Here is a 19,810-nt window from a genome sequence, read left to right as displayed (position 1 = left end):
CGGACATATGTCCTAGCTGAATATATTCCTCAAGGAAATTGACATACGAAGTACACAGATCCTTGTCTTGTTTGAGTCGTCGTTCCATTGTGTGGAAACGGCGTTCAGCGGCTGCCACTGAGCTGCCTAGACATGCAGGAGATTCTTTTAACGGCAATGTCACCGTGAATTGACCTGACTGATCTCTTTCAAAGGTCTCCTGAAAGAGTCTTTCACACTCCCTTTCCTCGTTTGAGAGATGTGCCTTAGGTTGTACTTCCTCAACCTGCCAAAACTTTTGTATCTGACTGTGAATGGCGTTCAGGGAAAGATGACAATTAGTAATGGTCGGTTGGATATCTTTCGGGTACGAAACCGTACCGGTCAACACCCAACCGAAAATGGTGTTTTGAATAATTGCCGGGCTGTCTTTACATAATAGCTGCCGCTCTGCCAGCAGGGACTGCCAAACTATGTTTGCGCCTAGCAGTACGTCGATTTCTCGACTTTTGTACCACAAAGGGTCAGCGAGAGTAATGTTTGTGGGAATCGAAGCGACGTTCGGGGACTGATCGGCATGTGGTAGCTTATCAGCGATGCGATCTAAAATTAGAAATTGGTCAGCAAAGCAAAATTCCTGATTGCAAGACGACAAACGTGCCTTGACTTGGTAGTCGACTTGCAACTGTTGGGCTTGGAGGCCAGAAATCGTCGCACTCGTGCGCGTTTTTTTTAATTTTAGCCTGGATGCTAGCCTAGTTGTCACGTAATTCGATTGTGAGCCCGTATCTAGCAACGCACGGCACGGCACTGCCTTTCCATGCCGGTCCGAAATGTAGACGATTGCCGTTGCCAAAATAACCTCTGCTGACTGATTAAATAGTGAGGTCATTCTAGCTTGCTCGCCGCTTTCTGATGCAGGTTTAGAACTTGCCTGCGAATAATTATGGTTGTCGCCACGTTGATGCGGATCGTGCAGCATAGTATGGTGCTTTGCATTGCAGATCCTACATCGCCCAGTATGGAAACATTTGGCTTTGTTGTGACCTGCCTGTAAGCAGTTGATGCAAACGTTAATTTTCCGCGCCAGTTCCAGTCGTCTTGGGATCGACAATTGTGAGAATTGTCTGCAGAAAGCTAGAGTATGCGGCATTTTGCAGTGCGGACATAAATTGCCGTGTGATCTGTCCTTGGTATTGAGGAAGTTAGTTTTCATAGGTGGCACTGGTCTTACTGCCCGAGAAGATGTGGAGGTGCTACCTCCTAGAGATTGACCTCTTAGGGTGAGGAATTCCATGAGCTGTTTAAGGGTGGGCAAGGCAACATGAGTTTGTTGACTCTCCCATGCTTGTTTGGACAAGTCGTCTAAGCGCCGTACTACCAAACTCACCACGATGGCATCCCAAGTGTTTTGGCCTAGATTTTTAAGGGCTAAGATGTTCGCCTCAACAGTGTCTACCAGCTCTAACAGCGATTGCTGGGAAGCTACCTGAATTGGTTTCAGGTCTAACAGAGCAACTATGTGCACATTGACAATCAGCCTAACACTGTCGAAACGAGCCAGTACTCTTTCCCACGCCGAATTGTAGTTTTCGGCGCTCAGTTGAAACGCTTCTATCACCCTGGCTGCGCTATCCTTAAGCGCATTTTTTAAGTGATGAAACTTGTGGATGTCACTTAGTTCGTTATTATTATGTACCAGCTGACAATAAGTGTCGCGGAAGGCCACCCACTTTGTAAGACTGCCATCAAAACTCGGAATGCTGATTGATGGCAGCGTTAATTTTTGGTTAATTTGCTCCTGTCGCACTTCAGGTTGACGTTTTATGTATACTTTTGCCAAATTAAGGACCTCAAAATACCTATCTTCAAAGGCCTCGACTTCCTCGTCATACCCTTCGGCATCCAGCAACCTAATTTGTTGCTGGACAGCGAGGAATCTGTCCAGCAGTGTACCAAAGCTGCTGAACTTATCTCTGACCCTCTGTTCATTGACAGGATCAGCAGCTAGTAGTTTGCTAAACCTCGTTAGCTCACTTTTGAGGCACGCCCTACTGTTGGTCAACAACTCCATGTTGTCGTTGACCGATGACTATCAATTAAAGTGTGTTTAATGGAGAGGAAGTTAGGTTAGGATGATCGACACTAACCTTTCTCTCCTGCTGGATGCGACTGCTTCCTGGGACTCGGCGTCCTGGTGGTGCTCCAGGTGATTTGACGGCAGCTTCCTGGGGCTAGACGTCCTGGCGCTGAGCTTCGGGGGACCAGATCCTGGACCCGCTAGCTCTTTCCACGAGCGACTCGACGCTCCACTGCGTCACTTCGGGGACCAACTCCTGGACCCGCTGACTCGTCGCTGTGCTGTCCTAACCTGACGGCTGGGTAGCGCTGCTCGGCTCCGCGTCTGTGAGTTCGTCCACGTGGTGGACGACCTCGAGGTTAAGACGATGTTTTCGGATTAGACCTTCGCGACGTGTAGGCGTCGTCTCACGTATCCGGCTCGAAGGACCAAAATGTTGCGTGTAGGGATACGCGTGCTGGTTAGGTCTTAGGTCAATCCAAAAACACGTGTGCTGGTGTAACAGTTTTATTGAGCTCGGCGTGGTCCGACCGCTTTGTAACGACGATCGGAGCCGACTAACGTCAAAATTGGGTGCTTTCCCGAACGCCGTATGACGGCGTTCGCGAACGTGTGCAAACGGCGAAACGGGCGTCAACACAATATTTAAAAAATAATCACTCGGAGCTGAACCAAAAACCGAAAAAATCGTTAATTTTTCCAGAATCGTGATTATATTTTTTTTTTAATTGAACCGGAACGAAAACCGAATTTAAAAACTTACGGTTCGATGCCTTGCATACAAATGGGGGAAAAGAGTTGAAATTTAATTACTTGTTAATATTGGGAAAATTGTAAAGGCGTGGAAAAAATGATTATGGCCAAGAGCTAGATGCGGGCCGTCGCGCATGCGTCACAGCTACCGGGTCGCTTGATGTCTGGGGCTGTCGGCGAGCTCGATAGAAATAATAAGCCGCAGGTACGTGTCGCTCGCGCGGTTCATCTGCGCTGTCGCATTTCCATCGCGCTGTGTATCCGTAAATCATTTTCGCTCGCCGCGGCGCACATTCCGCTGCTGTATTTCAACGCAGAATTGTAAAATCGAACTTGTCAGTTGCGCATCGATTAGCAAATAATTCATTTCGTTGCAGCGCCGCATGCATCCAACATGATCCTAGAGAAGTACCGGCATAAGTATGCGCTGTATGCGCTGTACGTGGCGACTTGCCTGCTGGTGTTTCTGTGGTCGGCGACGCGGCCTAAGGAAGACGACTCCCAGCTGGCATACGTGTTGTTGCAGCCGGCCACCGACAATGTTACGGCCAGCTGCGCGACGGCCGACCTACCCGCATCAGATTTCTCGTCGCTCATCGACCTGAGTGACTTCCACTTTCTGCTCAACAACTTCCCGTGCAACGGCTCACGCAGCCCATTTCTACTAGTGTTAGTGCATTCGGCCCCGAGCCACGCTACGGAGCGCCGTGTCATTCGCGATACGTGGGGCGCGCGTCGCGAGCTGGTAGACGCCGTCTTCCTGCTCGGCGACACCGACTCGGACGAGATGCGCCATCTGATTTCGGCGGAAAACGACGAACACGGTGACATAGTGCAGGGAAACTTCGTGGATGCGTATCGTAACTTGACGTACAAGCACGTCATGGCGCTTAAGTGGGCCTCTTACTTCTGCCCTGAGGCCAAGTACGTACTGAAGACGGACGACGATGTGTTCGTCAACACGCCATACCTGCTCGAGTACCTGACGCATGAGCTCTCTCCTTGGGGCGCTCGCAAACTCATTTTCTGCTCTAAGATCTCGGACGCGGGCGTCAAACGCAGCTATCGTTCCAAATGGCGTGTGTCTCCGGCAGAGTACGCTGACAATATGTACCCACCCTATTGCATGGGGTGGAGCATCCTGTACTCGCCAGACGTGGTCTTCGAGCTCTACCGCGAAGCGCAGCAAAGTGAATACTTCTGGATAGACGACGTGCACGTGACTGGCGTGCTAGCCAGCCGCATCAACGTCACGCAAACCCCTGTCGGCACCCTCGCCATGACCGAAAGCCAGCTGATAGAAGGCGCCGACGACGTTGTCGCTAGGATCGTCTTCGGCCCGCCGAACCTAGATGTCGAAACGGTCCAGAGACTATGGGTAACAGCATTGAAATCCAAGGCCCATTAGAGTTGCGACCCAATTATGTATGTGTATATATATATATTGTTAAAATTATAAAAAACGACTGAATGTACGTACTTATTTAGAATTTTTCAGTCAAACGTGTGCGCGCTCTTCGTATTTGCCTAAAGAGATACGAAATCCACGATAAAGAGCGTGCTAATTATAGTTGTACTTCTCCGATAAATCCAAATAGAAACAGCCAAAATACTACGTAACAAAGTCGCCAAATTTACTAGTAGTCATACAAAAACAGGGTAAATCGACCGCGACGGATCTAACTGTTGATTGAAGCGATTTTATTTTCTTTCATATTTCGGTTATAAATTTACATGTAATCGATACACTCATTTTTATTCGAGCGAGAGCACCGTCCGGAGTGAAATTCTCCCCACCGCTCTGCATTCATATGGCGATAACAGTGGCCTCCAAATTTTTTTAACTGCATACAAAAAAATAACAATTAACACATTTATATATAGTTTTTTTTTATAGATTAAATTGAATAATAATTTTGTGACAGTTCCATAGAATTTATAAGTTTTGTGATTATTGCGCAAATTGTGAAAGGTAATATATATTTAATACAAATTATTTGAGAATGTTTAGTATAAAATAAGGACAAAATAATGCAGTCTGTATCGTCTCAGACAAGTAACTCTGAAGCTGCGGGTTTGAGTCCCGGCAGCGGCACTCAAATTTTAATTTGTAAAATTGCACTATTATTAAAAACTGGCCCCAGCTGCACTGACATCTATTCATTGTAAACCATATTACACATAATAATATAGATGTCACTGATTCCCAGACTATCAGTCTGGTGTTTCATACTTACTTGTAGGTATTTATTATGTCATTATTACCCTGTTGGTAAATATTTACCCCGCTGTACCGCATTGGGCTTATACTTGTCATGTTACAACGAAAGATTAAAAAAAAAATTGTTATACATTGCTCATTTTGTAAAAATATAATTTTTGCAACAAATGGAAAAATCAATTCCATTAAATAATTAATAACTCCAAATATAGCTTGCATTCTGTAAGTTAATTACGTCATACAATTCTTCTTTCCGGAGGATCTCTTTTTCTATGACACATTATTTTTATATGTTTTGTTATACCCAGGAAATTATAGGTCTTACTCCTAGTTTTTAATATTTTTTATATTCATTAATTTTAGTTTAAAATTATCCTAAAGTTGAATTCATCGGACTAAAGGACTTCTGCCTAATCTTCAAAGTCCAATCTCGGTATTTTCGGGCCCACTCTAATTTTCGAGTTACGAATGCAATAAAATTCTATTCGCTCTTTTAGCTTCACTTAATCCTTGGATTTTAGGCATTTTTTAAATGATTATGTATTATTCAAAATAAATTATTACTAAATAAAAATTATAACGACAAATAAAGGTTGAAATCACACAACTGAATATAACGTTTTCAGACACTAAACAATTTGATCTGCAATTTTTTTTAAAACTCAAGTGAACAATTAAGAACGACCATTTCAATTCATTTGTATAGTTTTTAGAATTACAGTTAAAACTACCTGCTAAAATATTTCGGTCAGTATATCCACTTGTAAAGAGTTACACTCCATTTTAAGGGGTGCTCCATTATAATAGTCATAAATATATCTTTTCGACCACTGATGTTAGGGCTATCATCTAAGGCGTAATCTTGTGATTATCACGACTGGCACAGACTTATGAGCTGTGTCGTCTAGTTAACTGCAAATCATTGACGACGCAGCTTACAAGTCTGAGCCAGTCGGGACAATACCAAGATTACGCTATAATTGATCACCCCAACATCTTATACCAATGCTTAAGCGAGACTAAACAATGTGCCTGCAATCTTATTTTTAAACTCAAGTAAACAATTAAAAACGAATAATTCCTTTGTATAGATTTCAAAATTACAGTTAAAAATACATGCTAAAATATTTCGTTCAGACTATGCACCTGTAAAGAGTTACACATCATTTTAAGGGGTGCCCCATTATTATGGCCAGGGCAATTTTTAAAAAAGATGGTAGAATAGTGGAACTTTTTTTAATAAATTAAACAAACGAATACAAATATACAACTGAAGACTAAATGTAAAATATGTAATTAAATAAAAGTTGGCAGTGATTTCCAAAATTTTGTCCAATTCTCGTCCGTCAAATCATCTTGATTTATTTTCTTAGTGTTAGTTTCTATGGCTGTACAATTCTTCTTTTCAGTCAATCTCTGCTTCAATGACACATTATTTTTATGTGTTTTGTTTATACCCAGGAAATTATAGATCTTATTCTTAATTTTTAATATTTTTTATATATCAGGCAATTTTAGATTAAATTTATTTTAAAGTTGGATTCATCGGATCAAATGACTTTCGCTAATCTTTAGATGTCCAATCTCGGTGTTTTCCGGCCCACTCTAATCGAGTTACGAATGCAATAAAATTCTATTCGCTCTTTTAGCTTCACTTAATTCGTGGCTTTTAGGCATTTTTTATATGATTATGTATTATTCAAAATAAATTATTACTAAATAAAAATTATAACGACAAATAATGGCCGAAATCACACAACTGAATATAACGTTTTCAGACACTAAAAAGTTTGATTCGCAATTTTTTTTTAAACTCAAGTGAACAATTAAGAACAACCAAATCATTTGTATAGTTTTCAGAATTACGGTTAAACCTGCTAAAATATTTCGGTCAAACTATGCACTTGTAAAGAGTTACACACCATTTTAAGGGGTGCCCCATTATTTTGCCCATAAATATTTCTTTTCGACCACTGATGTTAGGGCTATCATCTAAGGCGCAATCTTGTGATTATCCCGACTGGCACAGACTTATGAGCTGTGTCGTCTAGTCAATTGCAAATCATTGACGACGCAGCTTACAAGTCTGAGCCAGTCGGGACAATACCAAGACTACGCTATAATTGATCACCTCAACATCTTATAACAATACTTAAGCGAGACTAAGCAATTTGCCTGCAATCTTATTTTTAAACTCATGTGAGCAATTCAAAACGACAAATTCCTTTGTATGGATTTCAAAATTACAGTTAAAAATACATGCTAAAATATTTCGGTCAGACTATGCACATGTAAAGAGTTACACATCATTTTAAGGGGTGCCCCATTATTATGGCCAGGGCAATTTTTAAAAAAGATGGTAGAATAGTGGGACTTTTTTTAATAAATTAAACAAACGAATACAAATATACAACTGAAGACTAAATGTAAAATATGTAATTAAATAAAAGTTGGCAGTGATTTCCAAAATTTTGTCCAATTCTCGTCTGTCAAATCATCTTGATTTATTTTCTTAGTGTTAGTTTCTATGGCTGTACAATTCTTCTTTTCAGACAATCTCTGCTTCAATGGCACATTATTTTTATGTGTTTTGTTTATACCCAGGAAATTATACATCTTATTCTTAGTTTTTAATATTTTTTATATATCAGGCAATATTAGATTAAATTTATCTTAAAGTCGGATTCATCGGATCAAATGACTTTCGCCAATCTTTAGTTGTCCAATCTCAGTGTTTTCGGGCCCACTCTAATTTTCGAGTTACGAATGCAATAAAATTCTATTCGATCTTTTAGCTTCATTTAATTCGTAGATTTTAGGCATTTTTTAAATGATTATGTATTATTCAAAATAAATTATTACTAAATAAAAATTATATCAACAAATAAAGGTCGAAATTACGCAACTGAATATAACGTTTTCAGACACTAAACAATTAGATCTACAATATTTTTTATAAACTTAAGTGAACAATTAAGAACAACCAATTCATTTGTATAGTTTTCAGAATTACGGTTAAAACTACCTGCTAAAATATTTCGGTCAGACTATGCACATGTAAAGAGTTACACACCATTTTAAGTGGTGCCCCATTATTATGGCCATAAATATTTCTTTTCGACCACTGATGTTAGGGCTATCATCTAAGGCGCAATCTTGTGATTGTCCCGACTGGCACAGACTTATGAGCTGTGTCGTCTAGTCAACTGTAAATCATTGACGACGCAGCTTACAAGTCTGAGCCAGTCGGGACAATACCAAGATTACGTTATAATTGATCACCCCAACATCTTACAACAATACTTAAGCGAGACTAAACAATTCGCCTGCAATCTTATTTTTAAACTTAAGGGAGCAATTAAAAACAACAAATTCCGTTGTATAGATTTCAAAATTACAATTAAAAATACATGCTAAAATATTTCGGTCAGACTATGCATCTGTAAAGAGTTACCCACTATTTTAAGGGGTGCCCCATTATTATGGCCAGGCTAATTTTTAAAATTGGTAGGAGCAACAGCGAATTTTTTTTTATTAAATTAAACAAACGAATACAAATATACAACTGAAGGCTAAATGTAAAATATATAATTAAATAAAAGTTAGCAGTCACTTCCAAAATTTTGTCCAATTCTCTTATGACAAATCATCTTGATTTATTTTCTTAGTGTTAGTGTCGATGGCCGAACTATTCTTTTTTCAGACCATTTCTGCTTCTATGACACATTATTTTTATGTGTTTTGTTTATACCCAGGAAATTATAGGTCTTACTCCTAGTTTTTAATGTTTTTATATTAATTCATTTTGGTTTAAAATTATCTTAAAGTTGGATTCATCGGACCAAATGACTCACCTAAACTTCAGATGTCCAATCTCGGTATTTTCGGGCCCACTCTAATTTTCGAGTTACGAATGCAATAAAATTATATTTGGTCTTTTAGCTTCATTCGTGGATTTTAGGCATTTTTTAAATGATTATGTATTATTCAAAATAAATTATTGCTAAATAAAAATTATAACGACAAATAAAGGCCGAAATTACACAACTGAATATAACGTTTTCCGACACTAAACAATTTGATCTGCAATTTTCTATAAACTTAAGTGAACAATTAAAAACAACCAATTCCTTTGTATAGTTTTCAGAATTATGGTTAAAACTACCTGCTAAAATATTTCGGTCAGACTATTCACTTGTAAAGAGTTACACACCATTTTTAGAGGTGCCCCATTATTATGGCCAGGGCAATTTTAAAAAAAGGTAGCAGAACAGCGGAATTTTTTATTATATTAACTTCTATTCGCTCTTTTAGCTACTCTTAATTCGTGGATTTTAGGCATTTTTTAAATGATCATGTATTATTCAAAATAAATTATTGCTAAATTAAAATTATAACGACAAATAAAGGTTGAAATCACACAACTGAATATAACGTTTTCAGACACTAAACAATTTGATCTGCAATTTTTTTTTAAACTTTAATGAACAATTAAGAACGACCAATTCCTTTGTATAGTTTTCAGAATTACGATTAAAACAACCTGCTAAATATTTCGGTTAGACTATGCACTTGTAATGAGTTACACACCATTTTAAGGGGTGCCCCATTATTATAGCCATAAATATTACTTTTCGACCACTGATGTTTGGGCTATCATCTAAGGCGCAATCTTGTAATTGTCCCGACTGGCACAGACTTATGATCTGTGTCGTCTAGTCAACTGCAAATCATTGACGACGCAGCTTACAAGTCTGAGGCAGTTGGGACAATACCAAGATTACGCTATAATTGATCACCTTAACATCTTATAACAATACTTAAACGAGACTAAACAATTTGCCTGCAATCTTATTATTAAACTCAAGTGAGAAATTATAAGCGAAAAATTCCTTTGTATAGATTTCAAAATTACAGTTAAAAATACATGCTAAAATATTTCGGTCAGACTATGCACTTGTAAAGAGTTACACATCATTTTAAGGGGTGCCCCATTATTATGGCCAGGGCAATTTTTAAATAAGGTGGCACAATAGCGGAAATATTTTTAATAAATTAAACAAACGAATACAAATATACAACTGAAGACTAAATGTAAAATATATAATTAAATAAAAGTTGGCAGTGATTTCCAAAATTTTGTCCAATTCTCGTCTTACAAATCATTGATGTCTGACAAATATACAACTGAAGACTGAATGTAAAATATTATATGTATTAATTAAAAGTTTGCGGTGATTTCCAAAATTTTGCCCAATTCTCGTCTGTTAAATCATCTTGATTTATTTTCTTAGTATTAGTTTCTATAGCCGTAAAATTATTCTTTTCAGACAATCTCTGCTTCAATGACACATTATTTTTATGTGTTTTGTTTATACCCAAGAAATTATGGATCTTATTCTTAGTTTTTAATATTTTTTATATATCAAGCAATTTTAGTTTAAATTTATCTTATCGTTGGATTCATCGGACCAAATGACTTTCACCTAATCTTCAGATGTCCAATCTCGGTGTTTTCGGGCCCACTCTAATTTTCGAGTTACGAATTCAATAAAATTCTATTCGCTCTCTTAGCTTCACTTAATCCTTGGATTTTAGGCATTTTTTATATGATTATGTATTATTAAAAATAAATTATTACTAAATAAAAATTATAACGACAAATAAAGGCCGAAATCACACAACTGAATATAACGTTTTCAGACACTAAACAGTTTGATCTGCAATTTTTTTTTAAACTCAAGTGAACAATTAAGAACGACCAATTCAATTCATTTGTATAGCTTTTAGAATTACAGTTAAAACTACCTGCTAAAATATTTCGGTCAGACTATCCACTTGTAAAGAGTTACACAACCATTTTAAGGGGTGCTCCATTATTATAGTCATAAATATATCTTTTCGACCACTGATGTTAGAGCTATCATCTAAGGCGTAATCTTGTGATTGTCACGACTGGCACAGACTTATGAGCTGTGTCGTCTAGTCAACTGCAAATCATTGACGACGCAGCTTACAAGTCTGAGCCAGTCGGGACAATACCAAGATTACGCTATAATTGATCACCCCAACACCTTATAACAATGCTTAAGCGAGACGAAACAATTTGCCTGCAATCTTATTTTAAAACTCAAGTGAGCAATTAAAAACGACAAATTCCTTTGTATAGATTTCAAAATTACAATTAAAAATACATGCTAAAATATTTCGGTCAGACTCTGCACTTGTAAAGAGTTACACATCATTTTAAGGGTGCCCCATTATTATGGCCAGGGCAATTTTTAAAAAAGGTGGCAGAATAGCAGAACTTTTTTTAATAAATTAAACAAACGAATACAAATATACAACTGAAGACTAAATGTAAAATATATAATTAAATAAAAGTTGGCAGTGATTTCCAAAATTTTGTCCAATTCTCGTCTTACAAATCATTGATGTCCGACAAATATATAATACAACTGAAGACTGAATGTAAAATATTATATGTATTGATTAAAAGTTTGCGGTGATTTCCAAAATTTTGCCCAATTCTCGTCTGTTAAATCATCTTGATTTATTTTCTTAGTATTAGTTTCTATGGCCGTAAAATTCTTCTTTTCAGACAATCTCTGCTTCAATGACACATTATTTTTATTTGTTTTGTTTATACCCAAGAAATTATAGATCTTATTCATAGTTTTTAATATTTTTTATATATCAAGCAATTTTAGTTTAAATTTATCTTAAAGCTGGATTCATCGGACCAAATGACTTTCACCTAATCTTCAGATGTCCAATCTCGGTGTTTTCGGGCCCACTCTAATTTTCGAGCTACGAATTCAATAAAATTCTATTCACTCTTTTAGCTTCACTTAAACCTTGGATTTTAGGCATTTTTTAAATGATTATGTATTGTTCAAAATAAATTATTACTAAATAAAAATTATAACGACAAATAAAGGTTGAAATCACACAACTGAATATAACGTTTTCAGACACTAAACAGTTTGATCTGCAATTTTTTTTTAAACTCAAGTGAACAATTAAGAACGACCAATTCAATTCATTTGTATAGCTTTTAGAATTACAGTTAAAACTACCTGCTAAAATATTTCGGTCAGACTATCCACTTGTAAAGAGTTACACAACCATTTTAAGGGGTGCTCCATTATTCTAGTTATAAATATATCTTTTCGACCACTGATGTTAGAGCTATCATCTAAGGCGTAATCTTGTGATTGTCACGACTGGCACAGACTTATGAGCTGTGTCGTCTAGTCAACTGCAAATTATTGACGACGCAGCTTACAAGTCTGAGCCAGTCGGGACAATACCAAGATTACGCTATAATTGATCACCCCAACATCTTATAACAATGCTTAAGCGAGACTAAACAATTTGCCTGCAATCTTATTTTAAAACTCAAGTGAGCAATTAAAAACGACAAATTCCTTTGTATAGATTTCAAAATTACAATTAAAAATACATGCTAAAATATTTCGGTCAGACTATGTACTTGTAAAGAGTTACACATTTTTTAAGGGTGCCCCATTATTATGGCCAGGGCAATTTTTAAAAATGGTGGCAGAATAGCAGAACTTTTTTTAATAAATTAAACAAACGAATACAAATATACAACTGAAGACTAAATGTAAAATATATAATTAAATAAAAGTTGGCAGTGATTTCCAAAATTTTGTCCAATTCTCGTCTGACAAATATATAATACAACTGAAGACTGAATGTAAAATATTATATGTATTGATTAAAAGTTTGCGGTGATTTCCAAAATTTTGCCCAATTCTCGTCTGTTAAATCATCTTGATTTATTTTCTTAGTATTCGTTTCTATGGCCGTAAAATTCTTCTTTTCAGACAATCTCTGCTTCAATGACACATTATTTTTATTTGTTTTGTTTATACCCAAGAAATTATAGATCTTATTCTTAATTTTTAATATTTTTTATATATCAAGCAATTTTAGTTTAAATTTATCTTAAAGCTGGATTCATCGGACCAAATGACTTTCACCTAATGTTCAGATGTCCAATCTCGGTGTTTTCGGGCCCACTCAAATATTCGAGTTACGAATTCAATAAAATTCTATTCACTCTTTTAGCTTCACTTAAACCTTGGATCTTAGGCATTTTTTAAATGATTATGTATTATTCAAAATAAATTATTACTAAATAAAAATTATAACGACAAATAAAGGTTGAAATCACACAACTGAATATAACTTTTTCAGACACTAAACAATTTGATCTGCAATTTTTTTTAAAACTCAAGTGAACAATTAAGAACGACCATTTCAATTCATTTGTATAGTTTTTAGAATTACAGTTAAAACTACCTGCTAAAATATTTCGGTCAGTATATCCACTTGTAAAGAGTTACACTCCATTTTAAGGGGTGCTCCATTATAATAGTCATAAAAATATATTTTCGACCACTCATGTTAGGGCTATCATCTAAGGCGTAATCTTGTGATTATCACGACTGGCACAGACTTATGAGCTGTGTCGTCTAGTTAACTGCAAATCATTGACGACGCAGCTTACAAGTCTGAGCCAGTCGGGACAATACCAAGATTACGCTATAATTGATCACCCCAACATCTTATACCAATGCTTAAGCGAGACTAAACAATTTGCCTGCAATCTTATTTTTAAACTCAAGAGCAATTAAAACGAAAAATTCTTTTATATAGATTTCAAAATTTCAGTTAAAAATACCTGTTAATACCTGAGCATTTTTTACAAAATTTATTAAATTAAACAAACAAATACAAATATACAACTAAAGACTAAATGTTAAATATTGTATAATTAAATAAAAGTTTGCAGTGATTTCCAAAATTTTGTTCATTTCTCGTCTAACAAATCATCTTGATTTATTTTCTTAGTGTTAGTGTCTATGGCCTAATATCGTTCTCTGAATAACCACAAATCAACGTATTTTTAAGGATTGCTGGAGGTCCGGCGAGTTTAATGAACACAATTGCCGAAACCGTTTTGATCTTCAACGAAGCCTTTATTGGCGTAAACGTTACAGTTGGGACAATAATATCGACTTTCACAGTGTATACGTTTTCCACTTTCGCTCTTCTTTGAGCAACACTGCAATTTCAAATCAATTGCGAGGCAGATGACAAGTCTGCGGCAATTGGGATGATACCAAGAGTACCCCATAATTGATCACCCTAACATTAGCGGTTGAAGCCTCGGTATCCGAGATGCGAGTAATAAAAGGCGCAATTCGCATACTTACAAATAATATCGTTGGGGGCTGTGACATGTATCCGTTAGCTACAAAAAATTCGCTTTTTGTGTACCTTAATAATATATCTTTGGAGACCACTGGCCACTTACATGCAACAACAAAAATCTTATTTTATATTTTCTTAGTAAACCATTTATAAATATTACAATTAAACTATAATTTAAATTATTAAATATTTTATGCATCTTTGTATTTCCTAAAACTTTTATTCTTTTTTTTGTACGTATTGTTTACCATACATTCTTAAAAAACTTGTATCGAATATATATTACCAAAATGTCCATGGTCTACGCACAAAACTACTAACTTTTTGGCTAATATCCTTAACCCATCTGTCACCGTTTACAGAAGAGAGCGTTCTATCTGCCCAAAGTATTAAGTCTAAAGTTTGTTTAATTCAAAATAATTGAATTTATTTAAAAAAAATATTACCAAAGAGATGCACTAACTGGTCATCAGTCCATTTCACTTTTGTTAGTATGTGTTAGCCGTGTTTGCTTGCTCGAATTAACATCATAATTTTTATATTATGCTATTGTGCACTTTGGATGTTACAATTGATACATTTACAATAACTTAATATTTCGTATAATATTATTTCATTGTAAGATGGAATAAAATGTTTATCTTAAATTTTCTGAGAAAAAATTAATCTTATTTTTGCCTATTATTTTTATTTATATTTTTTATCATGTTTTAAATGTATACATATAACAAATACATAAATCTCAAACGTATTAGAGTTATAATAAGAGAGTTATTCAAAAAATGTGAAAAGTTGGGAGCTCCAAATTCTCCCGTGTTGGTTAATAATGGTTGTTTTATGATACTTTTAACAGATACCTTTTTGATTGCGACTTAATAACTAAATTATTCTGGTCCTCCCCTCAGACTTGACAGTCGACTTCAAAAAAAAGACCTGTTGATTAGCTTAAATGTATATAAATATATGTGTATTTAAAATCATTGAACATAAATTTTTACGACTTTTAAATATAATATAATTATTCACTCTTAATACAAACATGTACTACTCACATTCTAATACTATTAACAGTCTCAATATTAATACAAACATATTATCACTTTGTATACTAAGAAACGTAATTGCTCTTCTTGTTTAAAATTACCATTTCTTTATTATATTCACCATAAATAATTAAAAAGAGTTGTATGCTAATTTATTTGGACCATGTTGACATTTTCTATAAATACTCATTATTTGTTAGTTTGTAATTTTTACGTATTATTTTATCTGTATTAATTATCTATATGTAACTATTTCAATGTTAATTTTGTGCTAATTTGCCTCAAATTATAAATGTAATTAATTTAATTATTATATGTGATAATTCAAGTATTTTACCTCTATTTGTTGTATATTTGTGTGTTTCGTCGTAATTATGTTATTTACAATATATGAGTACAGTATGAAAAACGTTGTAAACGTAAATTCACAAAGGCGCAATCTTTTTCATTTGCCAATCACTAATTTATATAGCTTTTGCCGTAGAAATCGCTATAGCTTTAACATGTTACGTATTATTAAAGAAAGGAACGTCTAACCTGTAATGTCGTATCGATATTTCGTCAAACGGCCAAAATGGATAAAGAGGTGCTAAAATAGTTAAGTATAAAAGAATCTCAATTTATATTACTAGCGATATATACGTTTCAGTAGCACTGTTTGCCAAATCCATCTTGTCTACTATAAAAACAGTATATTTTTGTCATTTCAGAATGTTTATTTATTAAATAAAATATTTTATCGAGTTGACATGTTTTATTTGTTTCCCTACTTGTAATAAGGTAAATCATATTCGGGACATATTGTTATATTTTTGTATATAGACGTTTATGTAATATAATAATATTTAATCAGTCTCACATTGGAATTGGAACATAAAACGATTCAGCAATGAACGAATGGTTTACGGGTAAGGATAAAATATGAAGAATGGTACACCTCACTCCATAGTTAATCTAAATGTCATTATAATAAAAATTAAGTTATAATTTGATTTAAAATCCTATCTAAGTCTGTAAGCTAATCTAATGTGCCATCTTTTTCAAAATGTCGATTAACGAAATGGTAACTTCTTCAAAAAAATTCTAGAGTTAAAAGTAATGACGGCAAAAATATTTTATAATAAAAAACTTCTTTTTATTGTAGAAATTGAAATTACAAACAATAAAAACTTAGCAATTTAAAGAATTTATCCTAGACAATGTAGCCCTCGCCGCTGTCACGTCAGTGCTGCCAGTGTCGTCTAGTTTGTGGCCAAAAAAAGCGGTCCCTCCAAACTAAAAACCAATATATATTCATTTAGATTTTGCTATGGCCAAAACTTGGCGGCACTCGGGTAACACTGGCGTAACGGACACTCTTCTGGTGACAACCCTGACGGGCTCGCACGTCGGTGTGGGTCTGCGCCCAGGTTCATTTATAAACACCATGTAAATTCATTAGTTCTTAATAAAAATACTACTGCAGCGGCTAAATCTGTGTCTAATTGCCACCCGTTACCAAAACGTCTTTCAAATTCGGATTTTTTCTTTTTCTGGTGTAATGTCCAATTTCAAACGTTTACGATTACCTTGTTAATTAGTACCAAATATCCCTCCCGTTCCTTGACTGCACGAAACACTTCTTCAGCTGTTATCCGCGTCCATAGGCATATATTTCACAACCAATACATTATTTCTTCCTATTTTGTATTTTCCTATTATTAAGGTATGAAGAAGCTTATATTTCGGACCTCGACAGAACCGGCCCGATGGGTGGACTATATGGGCGGTCGCCTGGTGCGCCATTTACTCCAATTAAGGGCGCAATTTGATTATATTTAACAATTTTTTTAACTTTCGCGGTAATTTTTCCACTCTTTCTTACTTTCTTAGGAAAAAATATTCCGGATGTCCTTTGCTTTTTTAGAGCCCAGGGCGTTGAACATTCTCGGGCTGACCCTAGGTAAAAATATAATGATTTATTCTAACTATTATTAACATATAATGATTTATTCTAACTATTAATATATTACATTGAAGGTCGAAACTTCGGCAGAGAGATGAGAGAGAGAGAAAACGCAATACGCAAATCATATTATCTTTCAAAGTTATGTAAGTACCGTGTCGAATTTCATCAAAAACATAAACGTGATATACAATCAGGCACTAATTAAAAAAACTATAATACATTTTCGATATTGCTATTGCATTACTTGATAATTTTTATATTTAATTCACAACTTTAATAAAACTATCTCTTATTAATCCTTAAAACAGTAAATAAGTCATTAAATTTTATAACGCGTAAAATTAATTGGTCAGAATTTAAATCCTTTGGGTAAGAATGTGTATTAAATGGCCAGAATAAGATAAAAATAAAAATAATAAACTGGCAGAATAAAAATAATGCACGGTCAGAATAAAAAGAAAAATAACACATGGTTATAATAAAGAAATTGTCATTTCATATATGATTAAATAGTTGAAAAAGTAATAAAGTTGACTTGACATGTCGCAATATCTTGTAAGCCAATGGATATGTTGACTTGGTTATTTATTTATTACGTAGATATTGATTGACAGCTCGTCGTAAATCTTATTTACATACTATTCGAAAGCTTGTCTTGGACTATGACATACGTCTTGGTCTTAGAGCGTTTTTACTTCTTCATATATTTTCAAAACTTTTTGGAATAACTGATGTGTTATACAACATTTTTAAATCTAAATCTTTAGATATATTATATTGCTGTAAAAAAATATTGTCGTTTTGCAACAACTCAGATATGAACAGGATAATAATTGGGAAAAATAATGGGATTCTTACGTATCTGAAGAAATTAATACAATAGTCGATAGTATATGTAAGCAAATTGAATCCTGAATTTTGTCCAAATTGGAATATTTTCACATCCTGAAGAAAGAAAAACATGCGCAATATAAAGAAAACTTTCCAAATGAATTAATCAATTATCTAAAAAATGTATGAGACATTATTCGATTATATACGATTAAAAAATAAGCGTATTGTTATATATTCGTGCTCTAAATTTGCAGAGACTTGTTCATGAACTTGCACAATTTATAAAAAAATAGTCTTGAGTCAAGTTTTCAAGAAGTGGATAAAATAGCCAAATTATTATCTTTTCCAAGTAGTACTTACTGCTTCAACAGACGTTCATTTTCTGCTCTTAAAAGAATCAATACATGTTATCGAAATATGCAAGGCCAAAAAGCATTATGTGGCCTAAGCTTGATTTCAATGGAAAAGGGACTCCTTATGGAATTAAAACAGAAGAGCACATTTTACGAAAGCGTAAATGAAAAATGTATGTCTAAAAAACGAAGAATAGAATTAATATATAAATAATAATAAAATTTTATGGGGACCGATGTAGATTTGTTATGGCCAAAACTTGTCGGCTCTTGAGTAGCACTGGCGTGACAATTATTTTCTCTCGACTGGAAATCTTCCACACATTCGAACGCATCGTCTCGCGTCCACCTTGTAATAATGTAAACACCACATATAATTCAATAAAACATTACTGCAGCGGCTCAATCTGTGTCTAATTGCCACCCGTCATCATCACCGTCCCTAAAATTTGTTTTAAAAAATGTTGCACTTTTTTTAATTTTTCATATACAGCACACCCAATATCCATACGCACCTGTCGCCACTGATGGAAATTAATATAAACATATTTTATAGTTATTAAATTTGACAGTTGCGAAACGTCTATTTACTGTTTAAACACAAACCTTACCTAAGCGAACATAATGGTTTTTTTGTTTAGGTAAGGCTTGGGTTTTACAGCACGGGAAACGTAGTGGGAAGTAGCAACTGGTGGTTCTAAATTACAAGTACCAAAAAAACATTGTAATATTTATTGCGCTAATTTAATAATTTTATCCTGTCATAGAAATTTTCATCGTCGGCAACATCGAAGCGACTGCGTGTTTATTTTTCCCACTGGCAACATTTATACGCCCTCACTGTGGCGTTTGGGCGTTTGACGTTTACTTGTCACTGCGTCGACGAAAAACCCCCCAATCTGGTCAGTTATATGCGCCGCTGTAAAGGGTCTTCGTATTGTGTTACGTATTCGGTACTATTATCATGTGTTACTGCTTAATTGGCTGCGTACACTTGACGATGACTCATCAACATAATAATTTGTTTACGCTCTTGTTTTGCTCTTGACGTTTCACGGTCAAGTGGATCGATGAAAGGTTAAGTCGGCTAACGAATAATTTATAGTGGAATCGAACGATGGACTAAAATCGACATTTATTGTTGTATATATAGTAAACCCTCATTAAACTGTACTATAACGGGTGTCTTCTAGGTTATATTAAAAATATTTCGAAGATGGCTTTTAAGCAATCTGTCCTCATTTATCTTCCACGAACGAAATTTCCGAAATGACTTTTAACTCGCAGAAATTTGTCCTTTGTCTTTTTTCATCAACGGCAGATCAAGTTCTTCCACAGATAAAGTAAAATTAT

General features: G+C 35.0%; 2 protein-coding genes across 3 annotated transcripts in view; both read left to right on the top strand.

Moving 5' to 3' along the window:
• Positions 1-2,939: 2,939 nt before the first annotated feature.
• On the top strand, positions 2,940-4,830 carry LOC148234021 (beta-1,3-galactosyltransferase 5-like). The gene is made up of 2 exons (XM_088187417.1): positions 2,940-3,017; positions 3,190-4,830. The coding sequence occupies exon 2, from the start codon at positions 3,207-3,209 to the stop codon at positions 4,218-4,220; it is 1,014 nt and encodes a 337-aa protein (XP_088043543.1). The 5' UTR covers positions 2,940-3,017; positions 3,190-3,206; the 3' UTR covers positions 4,221-4,830.
• Tango9 (transport and golgi organization 9) overlaps positions 2,940-19,810 on the top strand; it is a 28,045-nt gene continuing 11,174 nt past the window's right edge. The window contains exon 1 of one of the 2 annotated variants that reach the window (XM_088187416.1): positions 2,940-3,017. The gene's annotated coding sequence lies outside the window, so the exon portion shown is untranslated. Of the gene's footprint in view, positions 3,018-19,258; positions 19,360-19,810 lie in introns of those variants that run through there. The other variant, XM_088187415.1, reaches the window with a different exon arrangement.

This window comes from Plectrocnemia conspersa, unplaced genomic scaffold, assembly GCF_051122295.1.
Source record: "Plectrocnemia conspersa isolate PC_06_02 unplaced genomic scaffold, ASM5112229v1 ptg000006l, whole genome shotgun sequence".
NCBI classification, from domain to species: Eukaryota; Metazoa; Arthropoda; class Insecta; order Trichoptera; family Polycentropodidae; genus Plectrocnemia; species Plectrocnemia conspersa.
The sequence above is the reverse complement of the archived record's forward strand: the minus strand, read 5'-3'. Positions and strand labels throughout refer to the sequence as shown.